Below are 14,439 nucleotides of genomic sequence, written 5' to 3'. Positions count from 1 at the left end.
AAACCCACCAAAAAAAAAAAAAAAAAAAAAAAAAAAAAAAAAAATCGTCATCAGGTAATTCTTTCTCCAGCCCTCAGAAGTCGCCCAAGCCATTTGCTCTCTTTTCTGTCACCTTCCTCACCCACACCCCCAACAAAACCAAACAGGCCCACTTCTACTTGGACTTGGCTGAGAAACCTACAGCGGCTGTCAGATGGGGCAGTGATTTTCCTCAAGACGAGGAAGCCACGAGGTTCCCGATTGGGACACGTCTGGATTTTAGGTGTGGGAGAGATTTCTTTGTTCTTCCCTGACAGGAAAAGCCAGGCGACCTTTGCCCTCTTTCCTTGTTGCCAAAAAGCTGTTTTGTGTTCCTTCGTTAACTTCGTCATGAATAGGTGACAGTGACCAGGACACCACGGGGCTTACGCGTGGGGATGTGGAGGCTGCGTCTAAAGCCTTAATGTATCGGCCTCAATCATTAAATGACTTCCTGGATGTGACCCTCTGATCATAAGCTGGCTCTCTGACAGGTGTCACCCGCAGGCAACGCATCCATCTTTGAAAAGGCAGATCCTATCACATGATGATTCAGGAAGAACTTTAAAAGAATCCTGATCCGTCCGGAGGGAGGGCAATGAAATCATACGCAGTCGTTTCGCAGAGGTCAAGTTTTCCTTCTCAGTTGCTAAGCATTATTATTATCTCTTTAATGACTCTGATTCTTGCCCCACCCGGACTTTATGATGAAGGTGACAATCAGAGCTAGTTCCAACAGCATGGGGAAGGCAATTAAAAAAGAAAGAAAGAAAAGAAAAAAAAAAAAAAGAGAAGAAAAGAAAAAGAAAGAAAAAGGAAGGAATGAATACATTTTCCACCAACCTTGATTTTTCACTTCAGCAAATTCCTTGTTGTATTCTTCGAGAGTTTCCCTAAGTTTCTGGTTCTCTGTTTCAATGTCGTGTAGGCGCTGCACTTTGAGCTGGAGCTGCTGCCCGAGGTCCAGAGCCGGAACAGGATCTGCACGAGAGGGAAACACACGTCACCCCCCTCTGGACACATTCGAGCCACCTCCCTGGCCTCGAGGAGGCTTGGAGTAGGTCACCCAGCTCCCAGGGAGTCAGCTCCCCAAGGCCCCCCGCGGCTGGATGGACTGGGCGCTTCTCTGCGGCTGCTAAGGGATGTGCACGCAGACCGACCCAGTACATGAAAACGGGGTGGGAAAGGCCACGGGCTCCCTGGGATTTGCCCACTTCCCTGGCCTAATGTGACACTTCAAGGATTTTCCATTCCCTGATCTGATAGGAAGAAAGATACACGCGGCGGCAAGGGGAGGAGCCCGGGAAAATCACCTATCACCTAGCGCCCATGCGGAGGAAGCAGCGAGTGGGAAGGTGCCGAAGGCCTCAAGTTTCCAGTAATTCTTATGAAGTTGGAAATAACACCTGATACCCGGAGAGCGTCTGGCCATCACAGAACACTTTTCAGGACATTTTCTCATTTGAGCCCCAGGACACTCCTGGGAGAGAGATGTGACACACAGATCATGTTCCTTTCACAGAAGAGGGAACTAAAGCTCATTGAGGCGGGGTGATGGGCCCAGGTTACCAGCTGGTTAGCTGGGCAGAGAGATCTCAAACCCAAGTCTGTGAGATCCAGGGACTGTCCTTCCAAAGAGGAAGGTCCCCTGAGGGGGCGGGCTCCCCTTTCTGTCACGGTCCTCCTTTACTGATGAAGGATGCTCAGGAAAGAGTCAGGGCTTACCAGCTAGTGATCTAAAGATGGGAGAACCCCGGGTTTCTGCTCTCGGTGGTTCTGTCTTTCCTCAGAGGCACAGCTGGTGACCCAGCTGCTGTGACCCGTCCTGCGCCAGCAGGCCAGCCAGCCAGGAGACCACCACACTCCTGGTTATAGTACAAACAGCAGGAGAAGGGCATCTGGGCCAGTTATGAGAGGTCCTGCAGCCAATTCAATGTGCTCTCCACCATCAGATTCACTTACAGAAAAACTGGATTTGTGAGGGGAACCACTGGCCGAAACCGCCCGCCCTGGCCGGGCACAGCAGTAGCCACTCGCACGAGTTCTCTTACAACGGGAGGTCCTGGTAAGGAATGCGGAAGTAACAAGCTACCACCAACCGGAAGAGTTCGGGCAAGGTCAAAAGGAGAGAGGAGACGCCAGTCCTTAAGTCCTACGAGCCTCCGAGAATCCTTGCTGGAATCCATCTTGGCTGAGCGACGGATGTGCCACCAGGAAGGACCCTGAGTCAGAGTGATTGGCCAGAGACAACCCGGAAACTCACCCCATCACCATAAAACCCGAGACTGGGAGCCATGTGGCAGAGCACTTCTCCGGGGTTCCCTGACCTTGCTGCTCTCCGCCCGGGCACCCCTTCCCAATAAAGTCTCTTGCTTTGTCAGCACCTGTGTCTCCTCGGACAATTCATTTCCGAGTGTTAGACAAGAGCCCACTCTCGGACCATGGAAGGGGTCCCCTTTCCTGCAACAGATTTGGACCTAAAATCGGACACTGCAGATGTGGAATTCGGGGTACAGGCGCGGACTTTGCCTTTACCATTCATTCAGCACAAAATGGAGAGACATTCAATATTCTTCTGGCATCATCTGGGTCTTTATTTTTATTTCTGCTGCACTTATAATCCACCTGCCGGGCCCCAGTGGGGCACTTCCTCTGGGACTCTGGGGCCCCGTCAGAGTAGAAGCATACCCGAGTCTGCTGGGCTTAGAAAAGATTACGGAAGATATTTCTGGTATGGACGCCAGCATCACTTGTGAGACGGCTGCAAAGATTTAGTCTCCGGTTGAGGAATGCTAAACACAGAGCCCAGTGGATCAACAAGGGTATATATCCAAGCGCTCACTGAATTTTCAAATACCAGAGCAGTTAATTTTTCAGACCACCCTTGGTTCCTGGAAACGAGGGCTCCGTCTACCACGCCTCCTCAGTCGGCGGGGCCACCAGGAGCCAGGAGCCAGGAGCGCTTTGAGGAGCCAGCGTCTTGGTGGGGTTTACAAAAGGCAGGCCCCGCGGCTCGTCCAGCACAGCATTTAGCACCGCCCATCACGCGAAACCCCGGCAGCCGGGCACTGATTCTGTGCGTATATACAGTTTATGACTACCTCATCGCCTTCTCATTTGTGGCCTCTCATTATTATTTTTATCAGCATTGAAATATTTATATTAAATTAGATTTCAAAAGCTATTTCGGGGAGATGGTTCCCTGTAAGTAGGAGCGGTAATAGCGCTACAGAATGAACATCCTCAGAACATTCCAGGTGCAGCTTTTTAAAAAAAATTTCAGTATCTTCCCCTGGACACCTTCCCACCCCCACTCCTCTTCCCACTCCCCACATGGCCTTATGCTGGGCAAATGACGTGAAGGAGATAAAAGAGAGTATTGCCCGTGGCCCCGTCCATGTAGAATGACAGCTTTAACTTGAAACAGGGGTCAGGGAAGAACTGAGGAGAAGGAGAGCCACTGTGCTTCTATAGAATTCTATGAATGTTCATTGCTGTAGGTTTCCCAGCACAACTGCCAGTACAAATTATATTTTAAAGAGCTAAGCTAGTATGCTGCCCTCCATCCCCCAAATTTCTCCTGACAACTTTTCCAGTCCATTCCTTTTAAGAGGCCAGGACCCACTGTGTCTGCTTCGAATAAAAAATAGTTTCCCTCGTTAGATTCAGCAAGGAATTCAGTAACATGTAAAAATAATACGCACATTATCAAGTGAATGGTAACTAGGACCTTTAGACAAATTTTCAAAGCATTATATTGTAAATGAAAATTCTGGCAATCTTGTAATTATTCATTACGGCATATATATTTAATTGAACATGATTAAAGGTTAATGCCTAAGTAGCAGAACTGGTCATAGAATAAAGAATGAACTGAATGTTCAAAAATCTCTATGTATTAAACTTCAAACTTTACTACAGTACAGTTGAATGACTCAACGCCTACAGCATTTGAATATCGTTTTGGATTATGTAAAAGGCATTGCTAAAGTACCTCTCAGGCTTAATATTTATTACTTGTATTAAAGGAACAGTTAATTACCACATGACAATATAATGACTCTAGCATGTTTGGGCTAGAGACCAAAACAGTGAATTTCGGCATGCCAAAACCCCAGCCTGCATGTTAATCTAGGGGAAATCATAGCTTTTTGTCTCATTAATGATTTCCAATGCCACTGAATCCCCACACAAGTATTGTTAGGTCTTATTCTGAACGTCACAAGCCTCTGATCTCAGCAGCTCAATTAGGGAATTGTCTGGGGGAGGCAAGAGCACACACCCGTACGGGGAACAGCATCACACGGAAACCTGCAGCCCATCTTCCCTGCCGCCTCCAATTCAACATGCCTTACTGCCAGTGCCATGCACCCGATGTGACAAACTTGCCAAGTGTTCTACAGTCACTTCATAGTTCATTCCTAAAACACTCTTTGAGGCATTCTACAGCTCACTGTGCAACACAGGACTCAAAGAACATAATTATAACAAACAACAAGTCACCTGCATTTATTCAGCACTTTCCCCTAAGTACATGGAACGTTATCTCGTTGATTCCAGCCATCACAGCCAGAGGCTGGGGGTGGGAGTGGGGGGAGGGGGCTCTGCCGTGAGTCAGGCGCTGGCATCTCACCCAGGGACAGGGGGAGGAGAGAAGTCGGCCAGGCAAACAGGTATGCAAAAGTCTAATTAAGATTTCTGCCTTCTGAGCTGGCAGCCGACGAAATTATACTGTCTCTTCGAGTACCAATGTAACAAGTAGGTCCTAAGCATCTGTCTGCCCTGCGCAAGGCACTGATTCACTGGGACGGACATTCAGCAGAGTCAGCTGGGCCCAACTTCACAGAGATAAACCATGTTCACAAATAACTAAGATAAAGCAAGAAGGGCCACATGGAAGACCATTCCCACATAGAGAAACTGGGAAAAGGAGATTTTTTTTTTTTTTTCTAAAAAGAAGAGTCAGTGTTTAGACCCGTAGAGACTGTGGGGCAGTCGATCCCTGTGGAAGAAACGGCATGCAGGGGAGCAAGAAGCAGGGAAGGGTCAGGCACAGCCACAAAAATACTTCAGTCCAACTGCCGCTGCCTACGTACACATTCTATGACGTCAGGACTGTTCTAGGTGCTGGGGGGACACAGTGGCGAACAAGAGAAAATCCTTGTTCTCAGACACTTGACATTCCACTGAAGTGAGGGAGACAGACGAACAGTAAAACCAAACAAATCAGAATGCTCTCAGTACTGCCAAGCATGAAGAAGAGAGGAGACAGGGTGTGGAGAATGGGGAATGGGTCCTGGAGACAGAAGGACAGGGAGGGCCTCTGAGGAGGTGACCCTGGGATTGAGATCTGGATGTCGAAGAGGAGAGAACATAAAGACTCTTGGCAGAGGGAATGGCAGCGCAAAGGTCCACAGCTGGGTGCCAGGATGGGCATATACAAGGCATAGAGAGAAGCCAGTGAAGTATGATGAAGGGAAGGGAAAGCGGCCAAGGACAAGTGGTCAGAGTGGGAGGCCTGTGCTCAAGGATTTAAAGAAAAATATGAACACAGTTAAGGAGAGAAAGAGATGATATAAAGAAGAATCGAACTGAATTCTAGAGCTGAAAATACAATGTCGGAGGTGTCGTGTTGCACAGTAGGTAGCAGGTCAGTCTCATGAAAATACAGTGTCTACAGTGAGCTAAGGGATCGAGTTTGGATTCAATTCTACTCCTGATGGGAAAAGCCACCAGAGAATAGGACTCTTGCAAAATAAGCCACTGTGGCATGAGAAGAAAACTGCAGTACTCTGAACCACGAAAATGTTTGTTGGTTTTCTAGTTGCAAAGTATTTAAGAGTTTTAAGCTTAAAGATGAGTTATACAATTTTTCTTTTAAAAAGCTAAGTGTTCTAAATTAGCTGCCCTGTTCTGTGATGACAGATGGCTATCAGTAATATGCTGCCTGGCAGACATTTAAAAAATATAAACACATAATCTATGTCTTTGAAGTAAATGTGATGTTTTAATACTTAGTGGGAAAAAAAAACTACTTGAATGAAACTCATCTACAGTGACAGCACTCTAAAAGTGGATATTTGGAAATGTTCCCATCATCATATAAACTTATGGGCAAAGATAACATTGTGTACAAAAATGTCTCAATGCCTCATATCAGGCAAGAGGGAGTAGAGGGTAATTGTTTAGAGTGTGGGCCAGACTATATGCGATTGAATCCCAGCTCTGCCACTTACTGGTTGTGCAACCTTTGACAAGCTACTTAATATCTCTGTATCTTACTTTCTTCATCTATAAATTGGGCATAATAATTGTGCCAATATCATTAGGTTGTTGTAAGGATTAACTATGATAATACGTGATATACCACCAGGCACGGAGTTAACACTCGATAGATGTTACCTATTATCAACCGACTCAAACCTGATGAAATATTTGCCAAAAGGAGTTTTAAAACCATTTGTTAATATATAAAAAATACAGTATCTTCTGACTAGTTAGCAAGAAAAATTGATATACCATGATAAATAAAAATTTACTAGCTGAATTTCAATTAATACTTTCTTATAACTGGTATACAGGTTTCAAAAATATGAATCATATTTTTGTAAAGTTAGCTAATAACGCACTGCTTTGGTTTGGATCTATGTATCTTTGTGAGTTATCTTTTCCAGCCATTTATGACAGCCATTAAAATCAAGAACAACAGTAACAAAACTTGGGAGATTTCTACTCCTGGCCATGACAGATTAACTGGCACTGGAGCTGCCCTCTGGCCATAAACAACTAGAATACTAGGCAATCTAAACGAAACAAAGAACCATTTACAGATGTTGTACAACCAGCAGAGCAGGAATGGTGATCCCCGAAAGAGGGAAACAAGTAAGGTGAGCTCTATGATCACCCTGACTTTCTGCCAGAAAACACTTTCTGGACTGCAGCACAGGGAAGGGGGAACCCAAGCAGAGGATGATGGTCTTCTTGGATTGAGAAGATAGAGATCAAAAGATCAGGAGATTTAGTTACCTGGAATTTATAGGGCAGAGCCCTGGAAAGGAGGGAGATATGCAGAGAAAGAACTAGAGAAATCTGCAGAGGAGTCATATAAAATCTGTTGCTAAAAGATAAGGTACATACATACACACAGGGTGAAAACTCCACAAGGCTGCGCAAAGAACTACAAGGAAGGTCTAAGTAAACAACTCCTAGAGTTCGCAGTGTTGGGAGGCTTTCAAATTGCAACCAGCCAGAGAAGAGAGGCTTGTTGAACAGGCAGGACATTCAGTAGAAGACATTAGAGGGCCACACCAGAGTGGAGGGCTAAGCTAATCCTAAAGTAAAGGCTAGTCTGGACCTGTCCCCAAAAGCTTAAAAACATGTCTCAGAATAATTGAGTTGATCTGCAAGTAATTTAACTGCCTGCCCCAAATACTTCAACGTTCTTAAGAAAGACAACAAAATCCAGTTAACTACAATGTCCAACATCCAATCAAAAATTACTAGACATGCAAAGAATCAGGAGAATAAGGGAAAAAAGCATCAGTTAATAAACACAGAACCAGAAATTACAAGACATAATGGGAGTAGCTGACAAAGACTAAAACAATTATAAGCATGCTCAAGCATTTAAAGAAAAACATGAACACAATAAGGAGAGAAACAGAAGCTATAAAGACCCACATGGAATTGTAGAGCTTAAAATACAGTATCTGAAATGAAAAAACTTCCCTAGGTTGGCTTAAAAGCACATTAGACACTGCAAAATCAAGAAGATCAGAGAACTAACTCAAAGACATAGTCACAGAAACTGCCTAAATAGCAGCACAGAGAAGAGACTGAAAAAAAAAAAGTTCCTTAAACCTCAGCAGCCTGTAAAACACTATCAAGCAATCTAACATACATGTCCCAGAAAGGGGCAAGGGATGCATTTGAAAGAAGTGGCAAAATTTCCAAATTTGGTGAAAGCTATAAACCCCCAAATCCAAGAAACTCAACAAAATCCAAGCAGAATAAATGCAAAGAACACCAATAAACACAATCAAATTGCTGAAAAGAGGGATAAAAAGAAAATCTTAAAAGCCAGAAAAAAGGGACTTCACTGGTGGTGCAATGGTTAAGAATCCGTCTGCCAATGCAGGGGACACAGGTTTGAGCCCTGGTCCAGGAAGATCCCACACGTCGCGGAGCAACTAAGCCCGTGTGCCACAACTACCGAGCCTGCGCTCTAGAGGCTGCGAACCACAACTACTGAGCCCGTGCGCCACAACTACTGAAGCCCGCATGCCCTAGAGCCCACACGCCTCAACTACTGAGCCTGCGTGCTTCTAGGGACCGTGCACCACAACTACTCAGCCCACATGCTCTATAAAAAAAAAAAAAAAAAAAAAAAGCCAGAGAAAAGAAGAATTTTAGGGGAAGAAAGATAAGGGTGATGAAGATCTCCTGTCAGAAATGATGTCAGTCAGTCCAGAGCGAGAAAAACTGAAACAAAAACTGCCAATATAGTTTTATACCCAACAAAAAATATCTTTCAAAAATGAGGGTGAGGGCTTCCCTGGTGGTGCAGTGGTTAAGAATCCGCCTGCCAATGCAGGGGACACGGGTTTGAGCCCTGGTCCTGAAAGATCCCACATGCTGTGGAGCAACTAAGCCCGTGCGTCACAACTACTGAGCCTGCGCTCTAGAGCCCATGAGCCACAACTACTGAAAGCCGCGTGCCTAGGGCCCATGCTCCGCAACAAGAGAAGCCACTGCAATGAGAAGCCCACACACCGCAACGAAGAGTAGCCCCCGCTCACCACAACTAGAGAAAGCCCGCTTGCAGCAACGAAGACCCAACGCAGCCAAAAACTAACTAAATAAATAAATTTTTAAAAAATTAATTAAAAAAAATGAAGGTGAGATAGATATTTTGTTTGTGTGTTTCAAATGAAAAAGAGCTGGCAGAATTCATTGCCAGTGGACCTACACTATAAGATATGTTAAAGGAAATGCTACATACCAAAAGAAACTGATTGCAGACAGAAACCTGCATCTACACAAAGGAATAAACAACACTGGAAATGGTAAATATATGGGTAAAAATAAAGTACTACTTTTCTCATTTTTAGTTTCTTTAAAAGATAATTGACCATTTAAAAGCAAAAACAGTACAATGTATTGTAGGGTTATAACATACGGAGAAGTAAGATAAATAACACACATTACATTGTATGTGAAGTAGTATAATATCATTTGAAAGCATAGTGTGATAAATTAAAGACACTTAACGTAAACCTTAAAGTAACCACGAAGAAAATAAAACGAAGAGCCATAGCTAATAAGACAACTGAGGAGATAAAATAAGATCGCAAAAAACAATCAAAATAAAGCAAGAAAGACACAACAAAAAAACAGCAAAGACAAGAAGAAAGCGAATAGTAAGATGGTAGACTTATGCCTCTCTTTATCCATAATTACATGAAACATAAAATAGCTAACATTGCACTTAAAAGGCAGATTGTCAGACTGGATTAAAAAAAAACATGACAGAGCTGTTTACAAGAAATACAACTTAAATAAAACAAAAAGATAGGTTAATAGTAAAAGGATAGAAAATGATATAACATGAAAACACTAATCAAAAGAAAGCTGGAGTGCCTATATCAAAATGAAACAAAGCAAACTTTAGTACAAGGAATATTAACAAAAATAAAATCACTGTATAAACCTGAAAGTATCAAATCATTGAGAAGATATAACCATCCTAAAAGTAAATGTACTACAAAACAAAGCTTCAAAACCATGAATTAAAAACTAATATAAGTGAAACAAGAAAAAGAAAAATCCACAATAATAAAGATTTCAAAACGCTGTGCTTGCTAATTAATAGTACAACTAAATATAAAATCAGTAGTGGATACAAAAGACTTGAACAACACTGTTGACCAACTTGACCTAATTGACATTTATAGAACACTCCACTCAGCAAACTACAGAAAAACACATTCCCTTCAAGTGCACATGGGACACTCACCAAGACAGAAATATACTGGACCATAAAACAAGTCTCAATAGACTTAAAAGAACAGAAATCATACCAAGCACATTCCCTGGCCACAGTGAAATAAATCAGTGACCTAAGCCTCCACTTTAAGAAACTCCAGAAAGCTCTAGCCAGACTGATGAAGAAAAGAAAAAAAGGAAGAAAGAAAGAAAGAAAAAAAGAATTCACAAATTCCAAGATCAAGAATGAAAACAGGGACATGACTACCCATCCTACAGATATTTAATTAATTAATTTATTTTTTGTCTGTGTTGGGTCTTCGTTTCTGTGCTAGGGCATTCTCTAGTTGCGGCAAGCGGGGGCCACTCTTCATCGAGGTGCGTGGGCCTCTCACTGTTGCAGCCTCTCTTGTTGCGGAGCACAGGCTCCAGACGCGCAGGCTCAGTAGTTGTGGCTCACGGGCCTAGTTGTTCCATGGCACGTGGGATCTTCCCAGACCAGAGGTCTAACCCGTGTCCCCTGCATCGGCAGGCAGATTCTCAACCACTGCGCCACCAGGGAAGCCCAGATATTTAAAAGGTAATGAAATATCATCAACAACATTATGCTAATAAATTTACATGAAGTGGATCATTCCTTGAAAAATTACCAAAACTGACTCAAGAAGAAATAAAACATCTTAATAGACCTCTATCTGTTAAAGAAGTAAAATTTTAAATCCTTGCTATAAGTCAAAAAGATACACGTACCCCTATGTTCATAGCAGCACTATTCACAATAGCCAAGACACGGTAACAACCTAAATGTCCATCAACAGAGGAATAGATAAAGAAGATGTGGTACATATAGACAATGGAATACTACTTAGCCATACAAAAGAATGAAATAATGCCATTTGCAGCAACATGAATGGACCTAGAGATTATCACACTAAATGAAGTCAGAAAGAGAGAGACAAATACCATATGATATCACTAATGTGTGGAATCTAAAACATAACACAAATGAAGTTGTTACAAAACAGAAAGAGACTCAGAGACATAGAGAACAGAGTTGTGGCTCACAATGGGGAGAGGGGGTGTGGAAGCGATGGAAGAACAAACAAACCAACACCCTGCAACAAAGAAAATCCCAGGCCTGGATGGCTGCACTGGTGAACTAGAGATGTTTTAGGAAGAAGTAATGGCAATCTTACATAAACTCTTTCAGCACTTGACTCATTTGATAAGACCAGCACTACTACCTTGATACCAAAACTCATAAAAACATTAAAAGGAAAAAAAAAAACAGGCAAAAAACTACAGTGCTATATTCCTAATGAACTTAAATACAGAAATCCTTAGTAAAATATCAGGAAATTAAATCCAGCAAATTCTAAAAATACATCATAACCAAGTAAGCCTTATCCGAGGAAGGCAAAGTTGGTTTAACACTAGAAAAGTATACTAGTTCACCATATTAAGAGAATAAAAGAGAAAAATCATATGATTAGCTCAATTGAGGCAGAAAAAAATCTGACAAAATTCAATACCCATTTGTGACAAAAACTCTCAGCAAACTAGGACTAAAAGGGACTTTTCTCAAACTTTTAAGGGTGTCTACAAAAACCCACTACAGCTAACATCTTATTCAATGTTGAAAGAGCGAATGATTTCCCTAAGGTTGGGACCAACACAAGGATGTTTGCTTTTTCTACTTCTATTCAACATTGTACTGGAGGTCCTGGCCAGTGTGGGAAAAAAAGAAAAAGAAAAGGAAAAAGAAATACATGATATTACAGATTGGAAATCAATATGGACATAAAAAACTTGAGTAACACTATCAACCAAGTTGACCTGAAATTCACAGAACATTCCATCCAACAATTGTAAAGTGCATAATCTCTTCAAGGGCACAAGGGACATTCAAGATAGAATGGTCTAGGGAATCTCCAAAAAAACTTCCAGAACTAAGAAGTAAGTTTTAAAAGGTCACAAATATAATATTACTATATAAAAATTCATCACATTTCTATATAAAAGCATCAAAGAATTGGAAAAAATTACCCAAAAAAATACCACTTACTACAGCATCCAAAAACATGACCTATTTAGGGATTAAAATGAATACTATGGGCCAGGCCTGTATATTGAAAACCACAAAATACTGCTGAGGGAAATTAAAGACATAAAGAAATATACAATGCTTGGACTGGAAGACTCAATAGTGTTGTCAATTTTCCTCAAATTGATCTATAGATAAAGTGGAATCCAGATCAAAATCCTGGCAGGCTTGTTCGTAAAAACTGACGAGACGAGTCTAAGATTTACATAGAAACTCAATTAGCCAAAATGATTTTGAAAAAGAAGACCAAAGAAAAAGGACTTGTATTACCTGATTTCAAGACTGATTATAAAGCTACAAGAATCAAGACAGTACGATATTAACATAAGGATACACATACAGATCAGTGAAATAAATAGAGGGTCCAGAAAAAAAGACTCAAACATATACCATCCATTAATTTTCAAGGAAACTCAACCCTTATCTCATATCATACATAAAAATTAACCCAAAATGTATCCTAGGCCTAAAGGTAAAAGCTAAAAGACTGTAACTTCACACACACACACACACACACACACACACACACACACACACACACACACCCCACACACACAAAGGAGAAAAGAATTTATGACTTTGGACTAGGCAATGATTTCTTAGAACATAAAAAGCAAGAACCAATAGAAGAAAAAATTAATAAACTGGACTTTATTAAAATGAAAACTTCTGCTCTTCAAAAGACAAGAAAATGGGAGAAAATATTTGCAGTGCATATATTTGACAAAGGACTTGTATCTAGACTATAGCAAAGCTACAGTTCAATAGTAAGCCAAACAACCCATAAAAAAAACAGGCAGAAGATTTAAACAGACACCTTATGAGTGAAGATCTATGAAGGTCCAAAAGCACATGAATAAAAATTTACCATCATTAGTCATCAAGAAAAATGCACATTAAAGTCACAGTGAAATACGTTCTACACTCACTAGAATGTCTAATATCTAAAACACTGACAATACGAAATGGTGGAGAGGACACAGAGCAACTGGAACTCCCGCACATATTTGGGGTGGGGTGGGGGTAAAATGACACAACTGCTTGGAAAAACCGTTTGTGGTTTCTTATCAAGCTAAACATGCACCCACCCCATGCCTCAGGAAATCGAGTCCTAAGTATTTACCTAAAAGAAATGAAAACAAATGTCTATATACAAATGTCTATGAATGCTTATAGCAGGTTTATTCACGATAGCCACAAACTGGAAACAATCCAAACGTCCATGAACAGGTGGATGGGTAGGCAAATCGTTATACATCTACACAGTGGAATACCACTCCCCAGTGAACGTGGGTGAATAATCCCCAACACGCCACGCTGAGTGAAGGATGCCAGACGCATCAGAGAACCTCCCCAAGGACCCCATTTATGTGAAACTCCAGAAACAACGAACCTAAGCTAGATCAACAGAAAGCAGATAAGCGGTTGCCGGCGTCTGGGATCATAAGGGAACTTTCGAGAGGTTATGAATGTTCTATGTCTTGATTGTGTGGTTGGCCACTGTATCAAATGGTACACAAAACAGGTGTGTTTTATTGTATATACATTATGCCTCAATGAGGTGGATTTAAAAAATTTTTTTCTAGTGAGAGCAAAATGTTTTCTGCACTGCTAATAAAATGTAAATTTTAAGTCCTTTTTTACTCTTCATCACGTCCTTTTAATTCTGTTTTTAGTATATGATTTGCAATGTATTACACGCTACTATAGTTACACATGTACATCATTTAAATAAATAAGTAGTATATATGGGGGGGTACAAATTTGAAATTTTTTACAGTTGGGGGACACGAACAAAAGTAGCTCAAAGACCACTCAGACCCGTGGGCTGTGTGCAAAGGATGGGCAGAGGAAGTGGATTCAAGTGGTGAGAGGTAACGGAGGCTTGCACTAGGGGCGGCTGACAGGGTGAGTGGTCAAATTCGGGGTGCCTTCTGGAGAGAGGTCAGCAGGACTTACTGACAGATCAGCTCTGAAGTGTGAGGGAGGGAAAGGAATGCAAGCTGACTCCTGCCTTTGTGGCCTAAGCAACTGCGTGAATGGTGATGCCATTTACTTTCTGGGGTCGGGGGTAGGGGAGGCTGGGGGGGATCAGCTGCTCTCCTGTGCTCATGTGGAGTTTGAGAATCTAACAGACATCAGGAGAAGCAAGAAGAACTACAATCCTGCAGCCTGTGGAACAAAAACCACATGCACAGAAAGACAGACAACATGAAAAGGCAGAGGGCTGTGTACCAGATGAAGGAACAAGATAAAACCCCAGAAAAACAACTAAATGAAGTGGAGATAGACAACGTTCCAGAAAAAGAACTCAGAATAATGATAGTGAAGAT

General features: G+C 42.0%; 1 protein-coding gene across 1 annotated transcript in view; it reads right to left on the bottom strand.

Moving 5' to 3' along the window:
• The window catches only part of CUX1 (cut like homeobox 1), a 368,097-nt gene that overhangs the window by 142,808 nt on the left and 210,850 nt on the right, over positions 1 to 14,439 (bottom strand). The window contains exon 5 of the mRNA XM_024745460.1: positions 862 to 999. Within this exon, the coding sequence (XP_024601228.1) occupies positions 862 to 999 (138 nt within the window). The remainder of the gene's footprint in view (positions 1 to 861; positions 1,000 to 14,439) is intronic.

The sequence above is a fragment of the Neophocaena asiaeorientalis genome, unplaced genomic scaffold (assembly GCF_003031525.2).
Source record: "Neophocaena asiaeorientalis asiaeorientalis breed wild unplaced genomic scaffold, Neophocaena_asiaeorientalis_V1.1 scaffold461, whole genome shotgun sequence".
Lineage (NCBI taxonomy): Eukaryota > Metazoa > Chordata > Mammalia > Artiodactyla > Phocoenidae > Neophocaena > Neophocaena asiaeorientalis.
This window is presented reverse-complemented; position numbering and strand designations above follow the sequence as displayed.